The following is a 16861-nucleotide window of genomic DNA, read 5'->3' on the forward strand; positions in this document are numbered from 1 at the left end:
AATAAGAAAACCTGCAATTTGCCAACTGCATTCACTCAAAATAGCTAACTATAAAAAGTTATAATGCAGCTTTCAACAAAATTATTAAACATGAATCTGAAACTAACATTAAGTTGCCTTTACACACAAGACTTTCTAATATATATTACAGTAAACCATAAAAAGCTTTTTACCATCCTTTAATCCAAACAAAACATATATATAGTGAGGTGATGATGCTCTTTTAGATGCCAGTGAGAGATCATATAGTCTGTGGCCTTTTATCATTAAATAACCTTGTCAAAATATGTCTCATGGCTTCAGAAGGTGTCTTACCTTTATGTAATGGCCTCTTCTGTTTGTAGTATCCACCAAACATTTTTAATATTTTATAGTTTTTTTGCACCCTTAATATTAGTCACATCAGTTTGCAGCAATAGCTTATGAATGAAGTCCTTGTTATATAATATATCAAATATATTCTAAGGAAAATATCCTCCCAATAGTTTTTATTATCCCAAAAGATCTCATATAATTGCGTATTGGTAAATTGATTTCTAGGGTATATAGTTAATAAATGTATTACTCCAGAGATAACAGTAGCTGTAAGGCATTTTTCTTAAATCCTTTCTCTCATATTTCATTTTAGAGTTTGGCCACATTCCTGGAAATAAGCTTGTTAATAGTAAACACCATATTGCATATATACTACAATCTTGAAAATGTTCACAAATAGGCTTTCTAGTAAACATTTCATCAATGTCATTTATTTGCATGTGGACAGTTTTACAAACCTACCAATTTAATGTTTTCTTCAGTTTGTTGTTAATACCCTGAGAGGTCTCTTTAAACAGTCTTAACGTTTTTTAAGCTTCAGAAACTCTTATGAATAACTGTAAAAGTTATATTCATTTTGCAAATACATGCCATAAAAACACATTCATCAAGTATAAAAAAGAAAAGACACAAAACAATTATATCGTTTATTGCACAAATCAAGAAATCAGACACATAGTTCAATATAAACTATCAGGAATGTAAATATTATTAACTAATGGTAATTACCTTAAAAGCCATGTCAACGTCGACTCCGTGCATGCCCCAACAATATGGCTGTGTTTGATGAATCGTCAACCAAGGCACCATTTTGGTAATTTATGCCTGTTTGTTGCTAACAAAAACACACCATTTCCTGTCAGTGTGGGTTTCCCATGGAGGGCGATCGCAGTAGAGCGTCTGTAAACTAATCACGCTGCTTCAAATGAAATCCACATGCAGAACATTGACATACTTGACTTTGGCCTGAGGGCATTGGGCAGGACCATTTTGCAAACCTGTCACCTTGGGGTCAGATGGTTGTGACATCACGAGGCTTGTGTTTCCCTATCCTGCCCATATGCCAGTCGAGTGTGAGCAATTGGAATTGAAGCTGGGGCTGAAAGCCCCCCCCCCCCCCCCCCCCCCCCACACACACACACACACACACACACACACACACACACACTTCCCGGTACTCACTAGCACAGTTCTTATTGTGGCTTAATTTAAATACGAGTTAGTGGATTATATTTCATTTTGGCCTTGTGAGAGGAAGAAAAACAGTTCAGCTGATGATTTTCTGGTTAGAAGTCAAGCAGTGTGGCCTACAGATTTTGGCAAACCATTAAGACTTGGGAGGCAGAAAACCAGATGCTGTGAGATGTTATCTCAAGATTCAAAATATTTGGTTCACAGCATGGCTCTTACATCAGGGATTGAAGTCCTTTATAGGTTAAGCAGTTGGATAACAAGAAGAAAAGTTAAACACATTGCACACTAATATAGATTATCTTTTCATAAACATCCTTGCAATTTATTGTTGTTTAGGGAGCAGTTAAAATATGCTATTAATGCTGTATCTGTTGGTGCAAAGACCCAATCTTAAGGAATAAGAGCTGACTCCTTACCACAATGAGTTTGTGCAGGACATTAAAATAAATTAAGAGAGGAGTCCATCTTAGGTATATGTTGTTTTGTGGGCGATCCGAGTTGGGAGCAGATGTAGTGAGACAAAATGAGAGGAGACAGGGCATGAAAGTCTGGAAGCATTTAGTTCGGTCTAGCCCGGGCCCGTGGAATGACAGGGAACACGGCTTCGCTTTGACACAGGTAGAGAGCATCTGCTTTTTCTCAACTCTTTGGAAGAGTATTGTAAAGGGTTTTTAAGCCTTTAGGAGTCGCTTCTTGGACTCCACATAAATGTAGTCTTCTCACATGAGGCTACCACCACAGACTTAATGGGGCCTGTTCCTGTTTGGGCCTGCCAATGCTATCAAGTTGATGGAGTGAAATGGAGCATGTGGCAGCTTTTTCCCCTCTTACGGGAGAGTGATGGATTGGGTGCTGTAGCCCACTTCCACTAACGGGGAGCTAATAGTCGTTTATTTCAACTCTGGCTAACATAAAAACCTAAAGCTGCCGATGTTTTTTCCTTCTCTAGACATCGGTGTATTTTCCACCAGAGATTTAATTGTACTCACACTGTCCTGTTTGTTTGCACGTGCTGTACCTATCATTTGATAGCCTACCATCAGTTTCTACTTGTTTATTGTCAGCAGGGCCACGGGTCCACAGATGCTGAAAAAAATCCATTAGGTGAAACAGTTTCCATTTCACAATTTTTACTGGGCGTGTCAAAAATATTGTTGTTGGCTGTATCTATTCACTTCAGCTTCATTTCAACATTTCCATGCCACAACATGGAGGGAGTTATATCAGGCGTGCAAATACTTTTAATTCTTTCAGTGGTTTAAATAACAAAAGGTTTTAGAGGAAGCGCTGTATTTCACATCAGTGCCCTGCATTATGCGTTTGGTGTTCAGCAGGGGATATTACTGGTGCCACTATCTCTTGTTATCTACCATGTCTTGTCTCTTCAATTCTCCGGGTGACTTTTTTCCTCTGAGGGATGCATTTTCCACATGGTACCATCCATGGACTTGACAGAGCTACAAAAACAGAAGACACTGTGGAAGAAGGAATGTCAGTGGGGACACATTGGGCTCTTTACATAAATACCAAAAAAGTTCAATATCACCTTGATTAAAGAAAGTGCATGCTTCTTCAGGTAATTGCTTGCATTAAAAAAAATATATATATATATATTAGTAAACACAAATGCAAAGACATTCCACTTCCCAGAGCTTTTCCATACTTCCGTCCTCGCAAGCTGTGGCAGGCTGGTTGCTATGACATTAGAAAAGCAGCTGTGTAACATTGAGCAGGAAGACAGAGTTAGACTTGGATGCCCTGTGTCAAAGGTTACTACTTTATAAGTTTTCACCTGGCCTGCTGTTTGTATTTTTCAAGGTCTGTCATCAAGAGTCAGCTTTATTCGGCTGTGTCTATGATTATTCTTCATTTTCCTCCATATGTGGTGTAGTACTGCTTTGCTGTTTAAGTTCAACGCGGTCATGGAAAAACTCTCAGTGGAATGTTTCGTCAGACGGATAAACTTGACTGTTTTGTCATTTCATTTTTACTTATGGTTGCTTGTTGTAACTTCTCTGAGTGGTGTTGACTTTAAAAGGAAACTGTGTGGAAGACACTGTATATGTCTACTCAACATGTTGTTTATTTAACTGTTACAAAATGGCAAACTCGTATTCAGGCATGGAGTGCAGAACATGCTGTTTGGTTTTAGTCAATCAAAAGTTTGCTGCAGCTTTAGCAGCTGCTGACAGTCTGTCAAAAACTGCAGACAGGAAATTATTTCCACATCGTACAATCAACTGCAACCTGGGATGAATAATATGCTAAAATCAACTTGTCACATCTAAAAGCCATCATTTTACTGTGTATTAGTATAAAACAAGATTGAATTTGCATGCATTAGTTAAATTAATCAGATGATTTCTCTATTTCAAAGCTTCTTGTAAGACTAGTGGGTAAAGTTAGTCATAGAGGGCGTGAGATGAGTTGAACATATGAATGTTCAGGAAACCACACACTGTTCCTGTGTGTGGTTTCAAGTCTGGGTGGGTATTTTGACCTGATGGATAAAAGATCTATGAGTCTTGACATTCCTCTGCCCCCATCACGCACTTTTAGCAGCTGTTCCCATGTTGACAACATGTGTTGTTTTGACTTCTGTCTCTGAAACCTCCCCGCAAAAGAAGACCATGAACAGAAAAGCCTGAATGCTCTATGACACCGTATCTTCCTCTTTTTCTCACTCAAACTTGTATTCTCTGCACCAGAGGATGTGGTGATACTGATGAAGCAATAACACACACCATCACAGTTAAGCTTCTTGCATGATTTTGAATTCAGACAAATACGACTTTGCAAGAGTATTGTTGTCCATATAGAGCAGACACGTTTGTTCAAAGATACTGTATCTTACAACCTTGACAACATGTCGTTCAAGGTATAATTCTACACTCTCCTCCCCTCTACACTTGCAAGTTCGTTCTTGCTCCGGATCAGCACTGAGCTCCTTTGAAGACTACGTAGCGACAGTTACCATATGCTCGGTATTACCACCCTTGCATTGTGAGCGTGCTGCAATGTGATTGGAATTTGACCTTGGCGCTGACACTTTAAGATGTGGTCTCATTTAGAACCAATAAATATAGCAAAATACAATGCTTTATTTAGTAATTAGTTATTTATTTTTGAAATAATACTGCCTTCTTTTCAATATACAGGTATGTGGATAACTTATCTGTTGTCCTAGGAGCAGATTTAATCCACGATCATTATATTGTCATTGTACATCATCATAGTGGCTAAGAAACAAACTGAAATGGAAAAATAAAGCAGCATGTCAAGAACAATGTTAAATACAAATTAGTTCACCTGGAAAAAATGACATTTGACAAAATACACATTTAGATTTTTTAATATTTTTCAGCCCCAACATGTACCAGTTTTTAAAACACTAATTTCTGCTTTATAACTACTTTATGGCGTAATTATAGTTCTTACAAGATTAAATGTTGTCATGCGCTGATTGAGGCCATTGTGATTAGTGATCAAACAAATGCACATTTCTGTACAAAATAGTTGATGTGAGCCAGGTGGTTAGTTGGTTTTGTGGGATTTACTTTCTCTCTGTGAGGTACTCATCAGTATTAGCTCATGTCATTTCCATTTTGGCTGAGTGACAGATATTTAAGGTACAGTCAAGTTTCTCCTGGATACCTAACGGTTTCCATGTGTCCTATTAGCTTACCTGTTGTGAGGAAAGCAGTGGGTGGGGTCATCTTGAGGTTGCTGCCTGCCAGTCCAAGACAAAGACATTAGTGCACAAACAAATAATAATGTCAGTCTGATTATCTGGTTACAATTTATCTGTAAGAAATCTGTCTGTATGATTTCACATTTTGCTAACTTAATCAAAATCAGACATCTGTTTTCAAAACTTTCTGGTTTATGGTTTTGTAGCACGAACAAAAGTCATGAATTAGCTGGCAACGGTTTTAGCACTCCATTATGTGATTTGATCCAGAACTGTGAAACTCGTATCAAATCAGTGAGGGTGCCACTAACAGCCACTAAGTATAATAATTGAGAGCTGCCTGTTCTTTACATTTGGTTTTGAATATCAATGATATCTTTCTCTGCAGAACTTTTGTCCTGCATGGGAAAAAAAACCTTGTTTCATAATAGCTGTTTTACTTGGCTGATTTTCAACTGCCAAATCCAAAGCGGTTGAGTCATTCCATTTTATAGTAATCCACTTTATGCCCAGATGAACCTCAGCGGATTATACTAGATTTAACCCACCTAATCATGTGAAATTAATTGCTGGGACAATGTGGGAGGGCAAATCTGTCTCAAGAGTGTTTCATTTCCCGTGTGACCTATTGATTGATGTGCTTTTCTCAGGGAGCTGCTCCTCTCTTTCATGTTAAGGTAACCCTAAGAGCTTTTCCTTGTATTCATAACACTCTCACACCTCAACACATCTGAATAATACTAGAGCACTGATTTAATATATATAGAAGTTCAGATAAAGTGGTATTTTATCAGTATAAGGCACCAAATGCCATCACAATAATTAATTAATAACCAACTTTACTTCAAAGACATGCAAACAAATGCAGGAATCAATATTTATTTTAGTAAAAGCAAGCAGCAAGACGGTAACGTGTCACAGATGTAGTATAGGTTGAGTAATAAGTAGAAGAGTCGTACCTGAGTGGGTGCTGGTGAGTGAACTAACCCAGCTGTAGATCAGTGAAGCAGAGGTCCCCGAGTCCTTGCCCTCCTCCCTCCTCCTGCTCGCAGAGGTGAAGCTGTCCTCTGGTCCCACGCGCTGTGCCAGCTCTCTCTGCTCTGTGTTACCAACCCTGATTAACTAATGGCTGACAGATGAGGTTGGCAGGGTAGCAGGAGGAGCACATCTTTTCTCCCACCGTTAAAATGCCGATACAGTTCAGCTGGGGGAACGTAGCCCGTATGGCTGCGATTTCCTTTCTTCCTCCCTTTTTTTTCTTTTTTTTTCCCCTCCTGCTCTTACAGCAGTAAGGAGGGGCTAGCCCCCCTCCCCACTCCCCCCTCCAACATGTTTGCCTGTCTCTGCTCTTGTCTGAGGTAGAGGGAGTTCTGTTATCATTTTTGAGTGAGTGTGCAGCGGGTATGTGAATCTGCCATGCTCAGGACTAGTCACTCAAGCTCTGGCCTCGGCTTTGATGTCCTCCGTCAGCTGAGCCAGCCCTGTGTTTAAAATGCCTCGGTAATTACAATGCGTATGATGCGTGTGTGTGCAGTGTCAACTACTACCCGCACAACACTTTAGAAGAAAAGGCAGGAGGTCGCTTTGTTTGAAGTCCTCAAAGCGACACTCAAACCTTAATATCAGGGTTTTTTTTAAACAGGGAAATCTGCCTTTTAGCTCCTGTAAACTGGAGGAGAGACATAAATCCTCATTTGCAGATTCCATAGGTCACCATCTGTGGTATGATCAGCACCACAAAAAAACACTTATGCAATACTCTGAGATCATAATTAGAGGACAATGCAATATTATGTTCATTATCTGGACTGGAAAATATGCTAAGACAAACTGTAACTCTCCTTGTCTTGTGTATTTGATTCCAGCACCCCATTTTTTGAGTGTCTTTGTATAGGGGCGCTCACTCGTCAAGCAGAAATAGGCTCCCTAATTGCTGTCTGGCCTCACGGGGACCGAAGTCTCTACAGCATTTTCATCGACGATCGTAGGCAAAGGCCTTTTTCGGAGCTTTCATCGGAATGTCTGGTTTTTATTCACCATGTTTTTTTCTCTCCTTCTTCTTCGTTGTCTAGCTTTCCTGAAGTATTTCTAGGTTGCGTATTGGTACCAGATGATATGTCACACGTGCATCTATGTTTTGCTCTTCTTTCCTCAGCCGTTCACAGCAGCTCTAAAAGTAATTCCTCTGTTTACAGGTTAAATAGTTGGCTGCATTCCATCAGCGTGTGAGTGTTTGACAAAGGTTTTGGGCAAATCCACTTTGGTTGTTTAGTTAAATTTGTTTGCAGTGTGTCCAGTTGGCCATGAAATGCTATGGGGAAGGTTTTGAGTATATTGCGTGCTCTTCCACTGAGGTCTAAATACTGTATATGTAGGACTAAAGGAGACATTTTGTTCTACACCAATGTTTATGCTCTTTAGTCTGCTGCTATTGTCTTGTTTTTAAAGGGTCAGTTCATCCAAAATACAAAAACAAGATCATATATTGTATATGGATGAGTTTTCTGGATAATTCAATTTTGTTGCATTGAAATTAGAATAAAAAATATCAACAGCAAAGGGTCTTTTCAGAAACAGTGATGTGGTTCATCCTTCAATAGTTTGCAGTGGAAAAGTTTTATAATGTATGAAGTACCTCTTTTGTGATAAAATGTGATGAAAGAATATCCATTTACAAATGTAAATAAGAAAAAGGTCAAATGAAAATTAAGTGGTGGTTTAGATCGTGAAATATTAGCTCGAACTTGAAATAGTGTCTAATTTTATAGTATTTCCACTTTTGTGACCTCGAGAGTGAGCATTATTGTATAGAGATATTACTGGACTTTGTGAATATTTGCTAATAAATTCATTTTTTCTCCACCCTCCACCCATCCCCCTCCTCTCACTCTTCCCTCTCCAGTGTTCAGTTAACTGTGGTCGGGGGACCAAGCAGCGGGAGATTGCCTGTGTTTATCAGAACCAAACCAAAATAGAGGAGGAACACTGCAGTCATTTGCCTCGACCGCGGACACAGAAGGCCTGTCGGGCTCGAGGATGTCCCAGTTGGAAAGCCAACAGGTGGAGGGAGGTATGGTTTTGCTTCTCGCTATCTCCTCTGGCTCAGATAATAGGCCCAAGCCTCTGTGGGACCAAACTATCACTGACTGCAGCTAGCAGCTGAGACACAAACACAAATGCAGCCAAAAGCTTCCCAGAGGTTGCAAATGTACACACAGAGCACCTGCCCAATCACCGCTCAGTTTATCTTTATTCAAGAGTAATGTGCCATTTCCTCAAGTGTAAACTAAACACCATGGGCTGGATTTGCACAAGTGTTTATGTAGTTCACTTGACATTGATATTTCAGGTTTAACATATTCAGACCAACTGTTAAAATCCTTTTGTAATCTCCAGTTTTGTGCAGAGGAAGCTCTTCTTTTTTTTAAGCTTTTTTTTCAGACCACACACTGACCACATACATACATAATAAGCTATCTGAATGAAATGTGATAAACACAGAGATCCAGAGGTGCAGCTGATGCAGCCAAGCTTGGCCTCCCATGCACTCAAACAGGGTGATAAGAATTACACGTATCCTGAACCGCAGCAGCTTTTTGGATTAACTAGTAACTGGTAACTCCTACACAGGCAGGGGGAAGTTTGTTCACAGGTAAGTAGATTCATAGAAACATACGGATTATTCTTGCACTGCAGTATGTCTTTTCTGACACTCTTTGGCTAACCACAATCTTCAGTATAAAAGCCTAAAATGTAAAAGTAAAATCCCCAATGATCCATGAAGACCCATGTTTGCCTCCCGCCACTCTCCACTCTCTTGAGGGTGTCCTCCTCCCCTCTCACTTTTTCTCTCTCTGGTGTCTGGAAGCAATCTTCTTCCTCCACATACCACCAGCAACCATGAAATCCTCAACTAGAGCATAAAGACATGTTTTATATCTTAATATCCATGCATGTGACAACTTTGAAACCTCAGCACCCAACATTTGAGTTATTCCACAGCTACCCAGCCCTCTCACTCACCTCTGACTGGGGGTGTAATGGGCAACATGTTAGAGAAGCTGGGTCGGATGGGGGCTGCCCAGAGAAGTTTAGTGGTGTCCAAGGACAGGAGAATTATTCTCCTCTTATTATTTCTAACACTGTGCCCACACATTTTCAGTGTAAATATTTGAAGTGCAGTTAAAAGGTTGCATGATCCAAATTACAATACTTTTTTTTATTTTTTAAAGAAATTATCTTTCGCTTGTTTGGCATTGAGTTTTAGTTTCAGCTTCATGTTTCTGGATATGTCTTTGAATTATTTGCTGTCACCCTGATAGAATAGATTTTAACATGTGTTTTGTACAGCATTGAAAATGCATTTTAGAAAATCATCAGCAACAGTGTTTGGAGTCTTCCAATGTATTTTTTTTTTAATGTTGTGAGCAGCACAAGTGAAGTTCCATTTACCTCCACTGTCCAAAAAAACAAAAAAAATCTGCAAGGCGAGATACCCCTAAAAGTAAATAGTAATCCTAAAAAGAATTATACGTTGTTTTCATGAATACACAGTCAGGCTTTGTTAGCTGCAATTCCATTTTCATGCTTAGTACCTTTAAAAAAAACAACAACCATCTTTTGATTTGAAGATCACATTTCCTATGGAGATTGTTGTTCTTATTCCAAACTCATGGACTTGACCCTTTACATCCAACCACACAGTCTGCAATGATAACTTACAATTGCAGTGTGAAAAGAACAGCATCAACAGAACATCTGATAGTCCCTACTTTCTGTATAATGCACAGGACTGTCTGACATAGATGAGACCTGGCACTGTTCTCTTAGGTCTAGAGGGTTTACGGAGAAATCAGCCTTATCAGCTCAAGCCTTACAGACCGCTTCCTCTGTATGCAGGTATGCCTCTCAAACCACATCAAAGAGATGTTGGAGATAGACCTTTGTGTGATCCCAGATATAAGTCTCACAGAGAGGCAACAAACCAGCTTTGGATTTACTACGTGCATTGTAAAGAAGCATTAAAGCAGCAAATCTCGACACGACAGACCAAATAAATATTTTAAAACATTGTCTCTGAAACTTTTGACAGATGAAATAACAGAGTTTTCCTCTTGCAAAAGACAACTTGAGTTTATCAGCAAAAAAATGCACCATTACTACTCAGTGCCTGGTCAGTAGCTCATGTTGGCTGATGTTCAAATAGAAGATACATTTTCTCAATAGCTATTTTTTTTTCACTGAAATGGGATCACACATATTCAAAAGGTTTTTCTAACCATGTCTATTATCATGGTGCTGTATGAACAAAGATGTGTTTTGGTTGCATCAGATTTTTCTAGTTGCAGTACTGTGATTGACCACTGGGGTAGATTTGCAGCAAATGCTACAGCCATGCATTATAGAGGCTCTCAGTTAGGTTCCCTAATGATCATATCCATGATATTAAAGAAAATCTTGGAAAATGAAGGGAAGTTTAATGTGCTATTATCCTGTAATTGTCCATTGTGGCCACAGTGGCTGCTGTTTCAGTTGGATAATCCAGGTTAGCCACTGCTAACAGTTGTTAGCATACTGACAATACATTACATGGTATTTGACACAACTGCTAATAAAAAGTAACACTAAAACTTTCACTTTTGTTACGGACAGCCACCTTGCATTTTGAGTTCATGCTTGGTGAGAAGCTTCTGACTTAATGAGTCAGAAGTCTGACTTCAATTAAAAAATGGGTCAGATTCCAAAAACGCTGCATCCTCCAATTCCTATAATGTAACTGAGTCTCTTCTTCTATTAGACCCACTTGTTTTAAACACTACCCTTCAGGTACCACAAACTTTCTATTAACAATGTAATGTCTTCAGACCCATGCTAATATAACTCCAATTACATAATCGGGGTTATTTACTTTGAATAGATACAGAGGACAACTGTTTTCACTAGACAAGTTAATTGAGTTTCATGTGTAAAATCAGTGGCGTGTCCCTTTAAGGTCAGCTCTGCGACCGAACTGAAGTTGGAGTGCCATGAAGTACTGATGCTCATACTGTATTTTATGTTTGTTTCTATGTACAGTAAAGTAAGAGAAACATACAAACAAACATGGCATAAACACGTCACCATTAAGTTTCTTTTTGCCTTTTTTTCTCAAGCGGATGTGTGTTCTGTTTGTGTTTTACTAGTGTTCGGTGACCTGTGGAGTCGGAGTTCAGAACCGAGATGTTTACTGCAGGTTAAAAGGTACCGGACGAGTCAGAGAGGCTCTGTGTGATGCTCACACACGTCCTACTGTTGTCCGGCCGTGCCAAACTGCAGAATGCACAAAGTACACTTGGGTTGCAGGTGAATGGGAAGAGGTAAGTAGAGACGCTTGTTCAATCTGTCTTCCTATCCATGATTCCCCATTTTCTGTGCTCAGTCTTCCAGTGTGAAACAGATGGACAAATGTTTAAACATGTTATTAAGGTTTTTATTGGCTGAGATTTCCTCTTTCCCTTGCTCTCTCTCCGCACCATTAAATGGACGACCTGCAGGGACCCTTGATCTCTTGCGTCAGCCGCGAGGGCTTTGGCGATAACCATCAGTCAGTATATCCTACAGTATCAAACCTCAGAGTACTGATGGCCATCATTCCTTTTGTCCTGCTGTTCTGCGTCACGCTAGCAGACTGCTTTTTCTTGGCTCATCTTACTTTAATGTCGTGTGTTTTGTCCTCAAAAGGGAGGCATAAAAGTAGGGCGCCATTTAGGGACATAGCACTGTGTCCTCGTGCTGGAATGTTTGCAGATTACTGTCTGTGTTGCCTCGAGAACTTACAGCCTCCTTTCTTTTACAGTTTGGCCCTGAAATCCTTTTTGTTCTCGTGAAATCCAAAGAAGCTCAGCCGGCTTTTTACACCAATTTATTTTAAGATTTTGGTTCGTATCAGTTCTTTTAAATGGACCTCTAAACCATCACTGAGGGAAACTAGCTTAACTTTTATCTTTAATTGTGACATTGTCAACCAGAGTATATGTACGAGATTGTGGTAACATCGCCACTGTCACACAAAACTACATTTTCTCCATTTGTGTAACCCTTTACAAAATAAGGAGTGCGCATTTGTTGCTATCTGGAGAGCTTAAGAGACGAGCAGAAGTCTGAGAACTTTATGATGTTGTTGCTGAAAGTACAACACTGCCCACCCTCTGCAAGCCTTTCTCCACCCTTACTGACTTCTCCCTGTGTTTGATTTGCCTTGTAGTGTAATGCAACATGTGGAGAAGGCATGCGAGGCAGGAAGGTGGGGTGCATGGGCCCAGGGATGACACCCACCCAGGAGGATTACTGTGAGCCATCGTCGCGGCCTTCATCGCTTCAGCCTTGCAAAGCAGCTCCCTGTCACTCCATGTGGATAACAGGGGAGTGGTCACAGGTGGGAATCAAGGGAGATGTAAAGATTGAGCTTTGTTATTCTAGTAGTACAACAACAGTCATTGTTATTTTTTCATAATTTTTTGTCAGTTAATCAAGTTAGGATTTAATCTGTAAAATGTAGAGAAATAATGGAAAGTGTCCAAATTATCAGAGGAGGTGACCTGCGATGTCTTGCTTTATCCAACCAACAGTTCAAAAGTCCAAATAGATAGATAGATAGATAGATAGATAGATAGATAGATAGATAGATAGATAGATAGATAGATAGATAGATAGATAGATAGATAGATAGATAGATAGATAGATAGATAGATAGATAGATAGATAGATAGATTGCATATTTAATACAAGAAGCAGGAACCACCTTAGTCACAGTCTGAATCTATCCACCAATTTTTCACATAAAGGTCTGCTTACAGTTTTGGGGAATCAAAAAAGTTGTACAAGAAAGTGAAATCTGAGTATAAATTTGAAAATCTTGAGGGCGGGTGGAGTTAGAAAGAAGAGAGTTTACCAGGCCTCTCTCAGCCTTTGTGTGGAATAGAAAAAGGCTATCCTTGTTTTTTATGCATTAATTGGGTTTTGTTTTGAACTGTTCCTCCTGAGTGCAAAGTTAGAGGACTACAATGTTGAATCAGTGGACTTGTCTTTTTAAGAGTTTATTTAAGGGCTGAAAAAGTACACCTTTGTAGGCATAAACCATTAATAAACACAGAATTAACTAAAAGTGCATCACAAAGGGCTGTCTGTCTTTGCTCAAAAAAAGTAAAGTATTGTGGAGATATAGTTTCCACAGGACAGTGATAAATTGTTGGTGTTTCTGTATGGTAAACTTTCTTAAACTCTTGATCAAATAAAACTTTTCACATGTATCAATAATTTAGTAGTTTACTTAACTAGTTTTTTCAGTACATCTGCTTTTCAGTAGAATCAGGCTCAATAAAGGAGACAAGGTTAAATGAGTCAGATGACACAGTATATTCTCATTAAAAGTACCACTGATGCCCAGATGAGGACATCTGTGTTTGATATTATTATTTTTTTCTCTGTGGAAACATGTTCTCATGCTGAGTGTTTTTTAACTGTCAGTGTGTGTGTATCTGTATGTTGCTCAGTGCTCTGCCAGCTGCGGTGTTGGGTACCAGCAGCGCATTGTGTCCTGCTCAGTGATGCCCTCCTCTCACACTCAGCGCGTGTATGCTCAGGCCTCGTTTGGCAGCACAAACTGCCCCGAGCCCCACCCTCCTGGCACCCGGCCGTGCCTCCTCACGGACTGCCCACACACAACCTACTGGAAAATTGGCCCATGGAGCAAGGTGAAACAGAAAATGCTTGTTAGGCAGTGACAAATCCTCTCCAGCTAATTGCTATTTTAACAAAACATTTTGATGACTTGTGCATTTTACAGTTCTGCTGATCAATCTCATTTGTGGATTCGGGTTGGAGCTTATTCGTTAATTGTTTTGTTACGTGTGTGTGTGTGTGTGAATTATTTTGTGTGCGTGCGTGTGTGCGTGCGTGCGTGCGTGCGTGCGTGCGTGCGTGCGTGCGTGCGTGCGTGCGTGCGTGTGTGTGTGTGTGTGTATAACAGTGCTCACAGACCTGTGGGGCAGGATTGATTGAGCGCAGTGTGGAGTGTGTGACCTCCAAAAGGCAGCCATCCAAACACTGTCGTCCATCAGAAAGACCCGAGTCTCAAGCTGCCTGTCAAGACGGAGAATGTGAGTCTCTTCTCTTCTCTTCTCTTCTCTTCTCTTCTCTTCTCTTCTCTTCTCTTCTCTTCTCTTCTCTTCTCTTCTCTTCTCTTCTCTTCTCTTCTCTTCTCCCATCTTGTTCAACTTTTCTTATCCCTCTAGTTCTCACTGCCAACAAGGAATGTGTAGCGTAATGGCATTAAATTGACAGTGCTATATATGGCAACCAATGCCATATCTGATTGTGTTTACAGAAACTCAACTTTTTGCTTTGTTTTAACACACTAGGCAGAGCAGCGACCTCCACTTAAAGCCTCTTGGACTGATTATTTAGTGGAACAGTAAATAGACAGTCAGCAGTTTTCTACAAATTGTGATGTGGACAGTCTGTCAGAGCACCTCAGGGGTCTGTGCTGTGGCTGAGGCTCTCTTCATTGTGAACTTGGAAGTGCTGTAAAACAGCAGGTTCGTTCCCCCACATTTCAAATGGTTCAGTACTGGCACACTAGGCTCATCATTCCCGATTTGGCTTCTGCCAAGTCAGGCACTGCCGAAATTAAAATGATATGCTCGGGTGACAGCCAGTTCTGTGGTCAAGTATTAATTTTAATCAGCTAATCAGCTCTAGAGCGCTATGGGAATACGGAGGAGGCCACACAAATAACAAGACCTTTACAAGAGCTTTTGTTGGAGAAGAAAAGAGCCAGGTTGCAATTCTTTCTGGTGGGAAGCGCTTAGCTTATTAGCTTTTGAAATCCTCCTGGCATTTCTTGACAATAGATTTATGTACGAACTTGCACAAGTAGAGTCGCTAAATATCAGGACCTTCAAAAGTTGTTGACCTCAGTGTCACACACTTGTCTCCTGTTACCTTGGTGTCGCACTAAAATCTGTCCTTTCCTTCCTTCATATTTTCTCTCCAAGGCCAGTTGTTCACGTCCTGCCGAGAGGTTCAGATGAGACAGGGTGTGAGGATAGATGGGGAATACTATCTCAAAGTCAAGTCCCGGATCCTACAGGTGTGTCTGCTCAGTCAGAACTACTGATGCAATGACTCAGCCACCAGCTTCCCCACATGTTCTCTAATCGGTTCTCTCTCTGTTTCTGGCCTTAGATTTACTGTGCTGAGATGCAGACCGATTTCCCCAAAGAGTATGTGACCTTGCGCAGCGGTCAGACAGACAACTACTCCGAGGTGTACGGCCACAGGTGTATATGATGCAGCGATGACCACTGTAACTGTGTATAAGATTATGTAAAGTATAAATTAAAGTTACTGTGCGGTTTGTAACACACGGTGTTTGTAGGAGTGTTCAGATTCCCGTGTTTAGTCTTAAATAAATATTATTATTCATTGTTCGTAACACACAGGTTGCTGAACCCCTTTGAATGCCCGTATAATGGCAGCCGAAGGCAGGACTGCGACTGTAGGAATGACTACTCAGCAGCAGGATACACACTCTTCCACAAAGTTCGTCTGGACCTGAGCTCCCTGAGGATAATGAGTGCGTAATTACTGTGCGGTTGCCTTGCACTGTCTACCATAATGAGACCACACAACAGTGGTTGTTTTAACTCTCACAAGCCTCATCCAAAAGCCGCTGATTTTCCCTCACACTCTCTCTTCAAAATAATGACCGCTCAGCAGTTGTGTTCACATCACCAGGCGAGGACTTGAAACCAGGCCTGTCAGTACAAACATGTTAGCCGGAGAATAAAAGAATGCATGCGCACACATACAGACATGTGTGAGCGTGCACACACACACACACACCCGTGCATCCAACTGCATCAGTATCAAACACTTACTCATACTTGCATGCAAGCAGTCACCCATTCAAAGGGTGTACACATACATCTTCAGGCCATATTCCTCTGCTCATTATTACAGTCAGCTCCACCTGGCCTGTTCTGTCCAAGTATGCCTTTGATTAGAGAACGAGGGTTAGACTACAGTGCGTGTGTGTGCACGAGTGGAGGGGAAGTTGGATTAGTACCTTCACCGTCATCCTCCCATCCCCTTCGTCTCGTCTGGGTCCTGACAGCACATGTTACCCGCCTCCCTCTGCATGGTACTCATTTGGCTTTCAGGTGGCTTGAAGAGAGCTATGGGGGGGATAATGAGTTCAAGATGAATACAAAATTATGAAGAGGCGCTAATGCGGTGTGACTTGCACATCTCTTGGGCAATATGAAGGGAGGGCAGGAAAAGGTACTGGTCAAAGCTAATGTGTGGCAATGCTGGATAAATGGAAAATGAAAAATCTGAATAGTGAACTCAGGTCAACAGGGTTCAGACTGATTCACTGAGTTTAAAATGTAAAATATTATTTACCTAGACATTTTTCTCATAGTCGTGATGCAGTGTAAGAAAGCATTGGTTCTGATAACCTGTTTGGATTTGCTTACCTGTCAGTAAATACTTCATTCATTGGTTTATAGTTGTTGCTAGTGTAAAAAAATCATATTGCAATTTAAAAAACATGCATGTAGTCATTAACAAAAAAGTGAGCCTAGCATTTGAACACTAAACCTAAATACACTCCACAAA

At 40.5% G+C, this 16861-nt stretch overlaps 1 protein-coding gene and 1 long non-coding RNA gene across 2 annotated transcripts in view; one reads left to right on the forward strand and one right to left on the reverse strand.

The window, feature by feature from the left end:
* The window catches only part of LOC138206266 (A disintegrin and metalloproteinase with thrombospondin motifs 20), an 82341-nt gene that overhangs the window by 62384 nt on the left and 3096 nt on the right, over positions 1-16861 (forward strand). Inside the window, exons 29-36 of the mRNA XM_069162851.1 lie at positions 8103-8270; positions 11383-11556; positions 12444-12614; positions 13732-13932; positions 14208-14337; positions 15235-15329; positions 15425-15519; positions 15682-15815. Of these exons, the coding sequence (XP_069018952.1) occupies positions 8103-8270; positions 11383-11556; positions 12444-12614; positions 13732-13932; positions 14208-14337; positions 15235-15329; positions 15425-15519; positions 15682-15815 (1168 nt within the window). The remainder of the gene's footprint in view (positions 1-8102; positions 8271-11382; positions 11557-12443; positions 12615-13731; positions 13933-14207; positions 14338-15234; positions 15330-15424; positions 15520-15681; positions 15816-16861) is intronic.
* Positions 2272-6272, reverse strand: LOC138206267 (uncharacterized). The gene is made up of 3 exons (XR_011178930.1): positions 6160-6272; positions 5195-5239; positions 2272-2984 (listed from the first exon to the last, which is right to left on the reverse strand). It is a non-coding gene; the product is annotated as an uncharacterized lncRNA (long non-coding RNA).

This window comes from Embiotoca jacksoni, unplaced genomic scaffold (assembly GCF_022577435.1).
Source record: "Embiotoca jacksoni isolate LCO1_2020_lvr unplaced genomic scaffold, fEmbJac1.0.p SCAF_3, whole genome shotgun sequence".
Classification (NCBI taxonomy): domain Eukaryota; kingdom Metazoa; phylum Chordata; class Actinopteri; family Embiotocidae; genus Embiotoca; species Embiotoca jacksoni.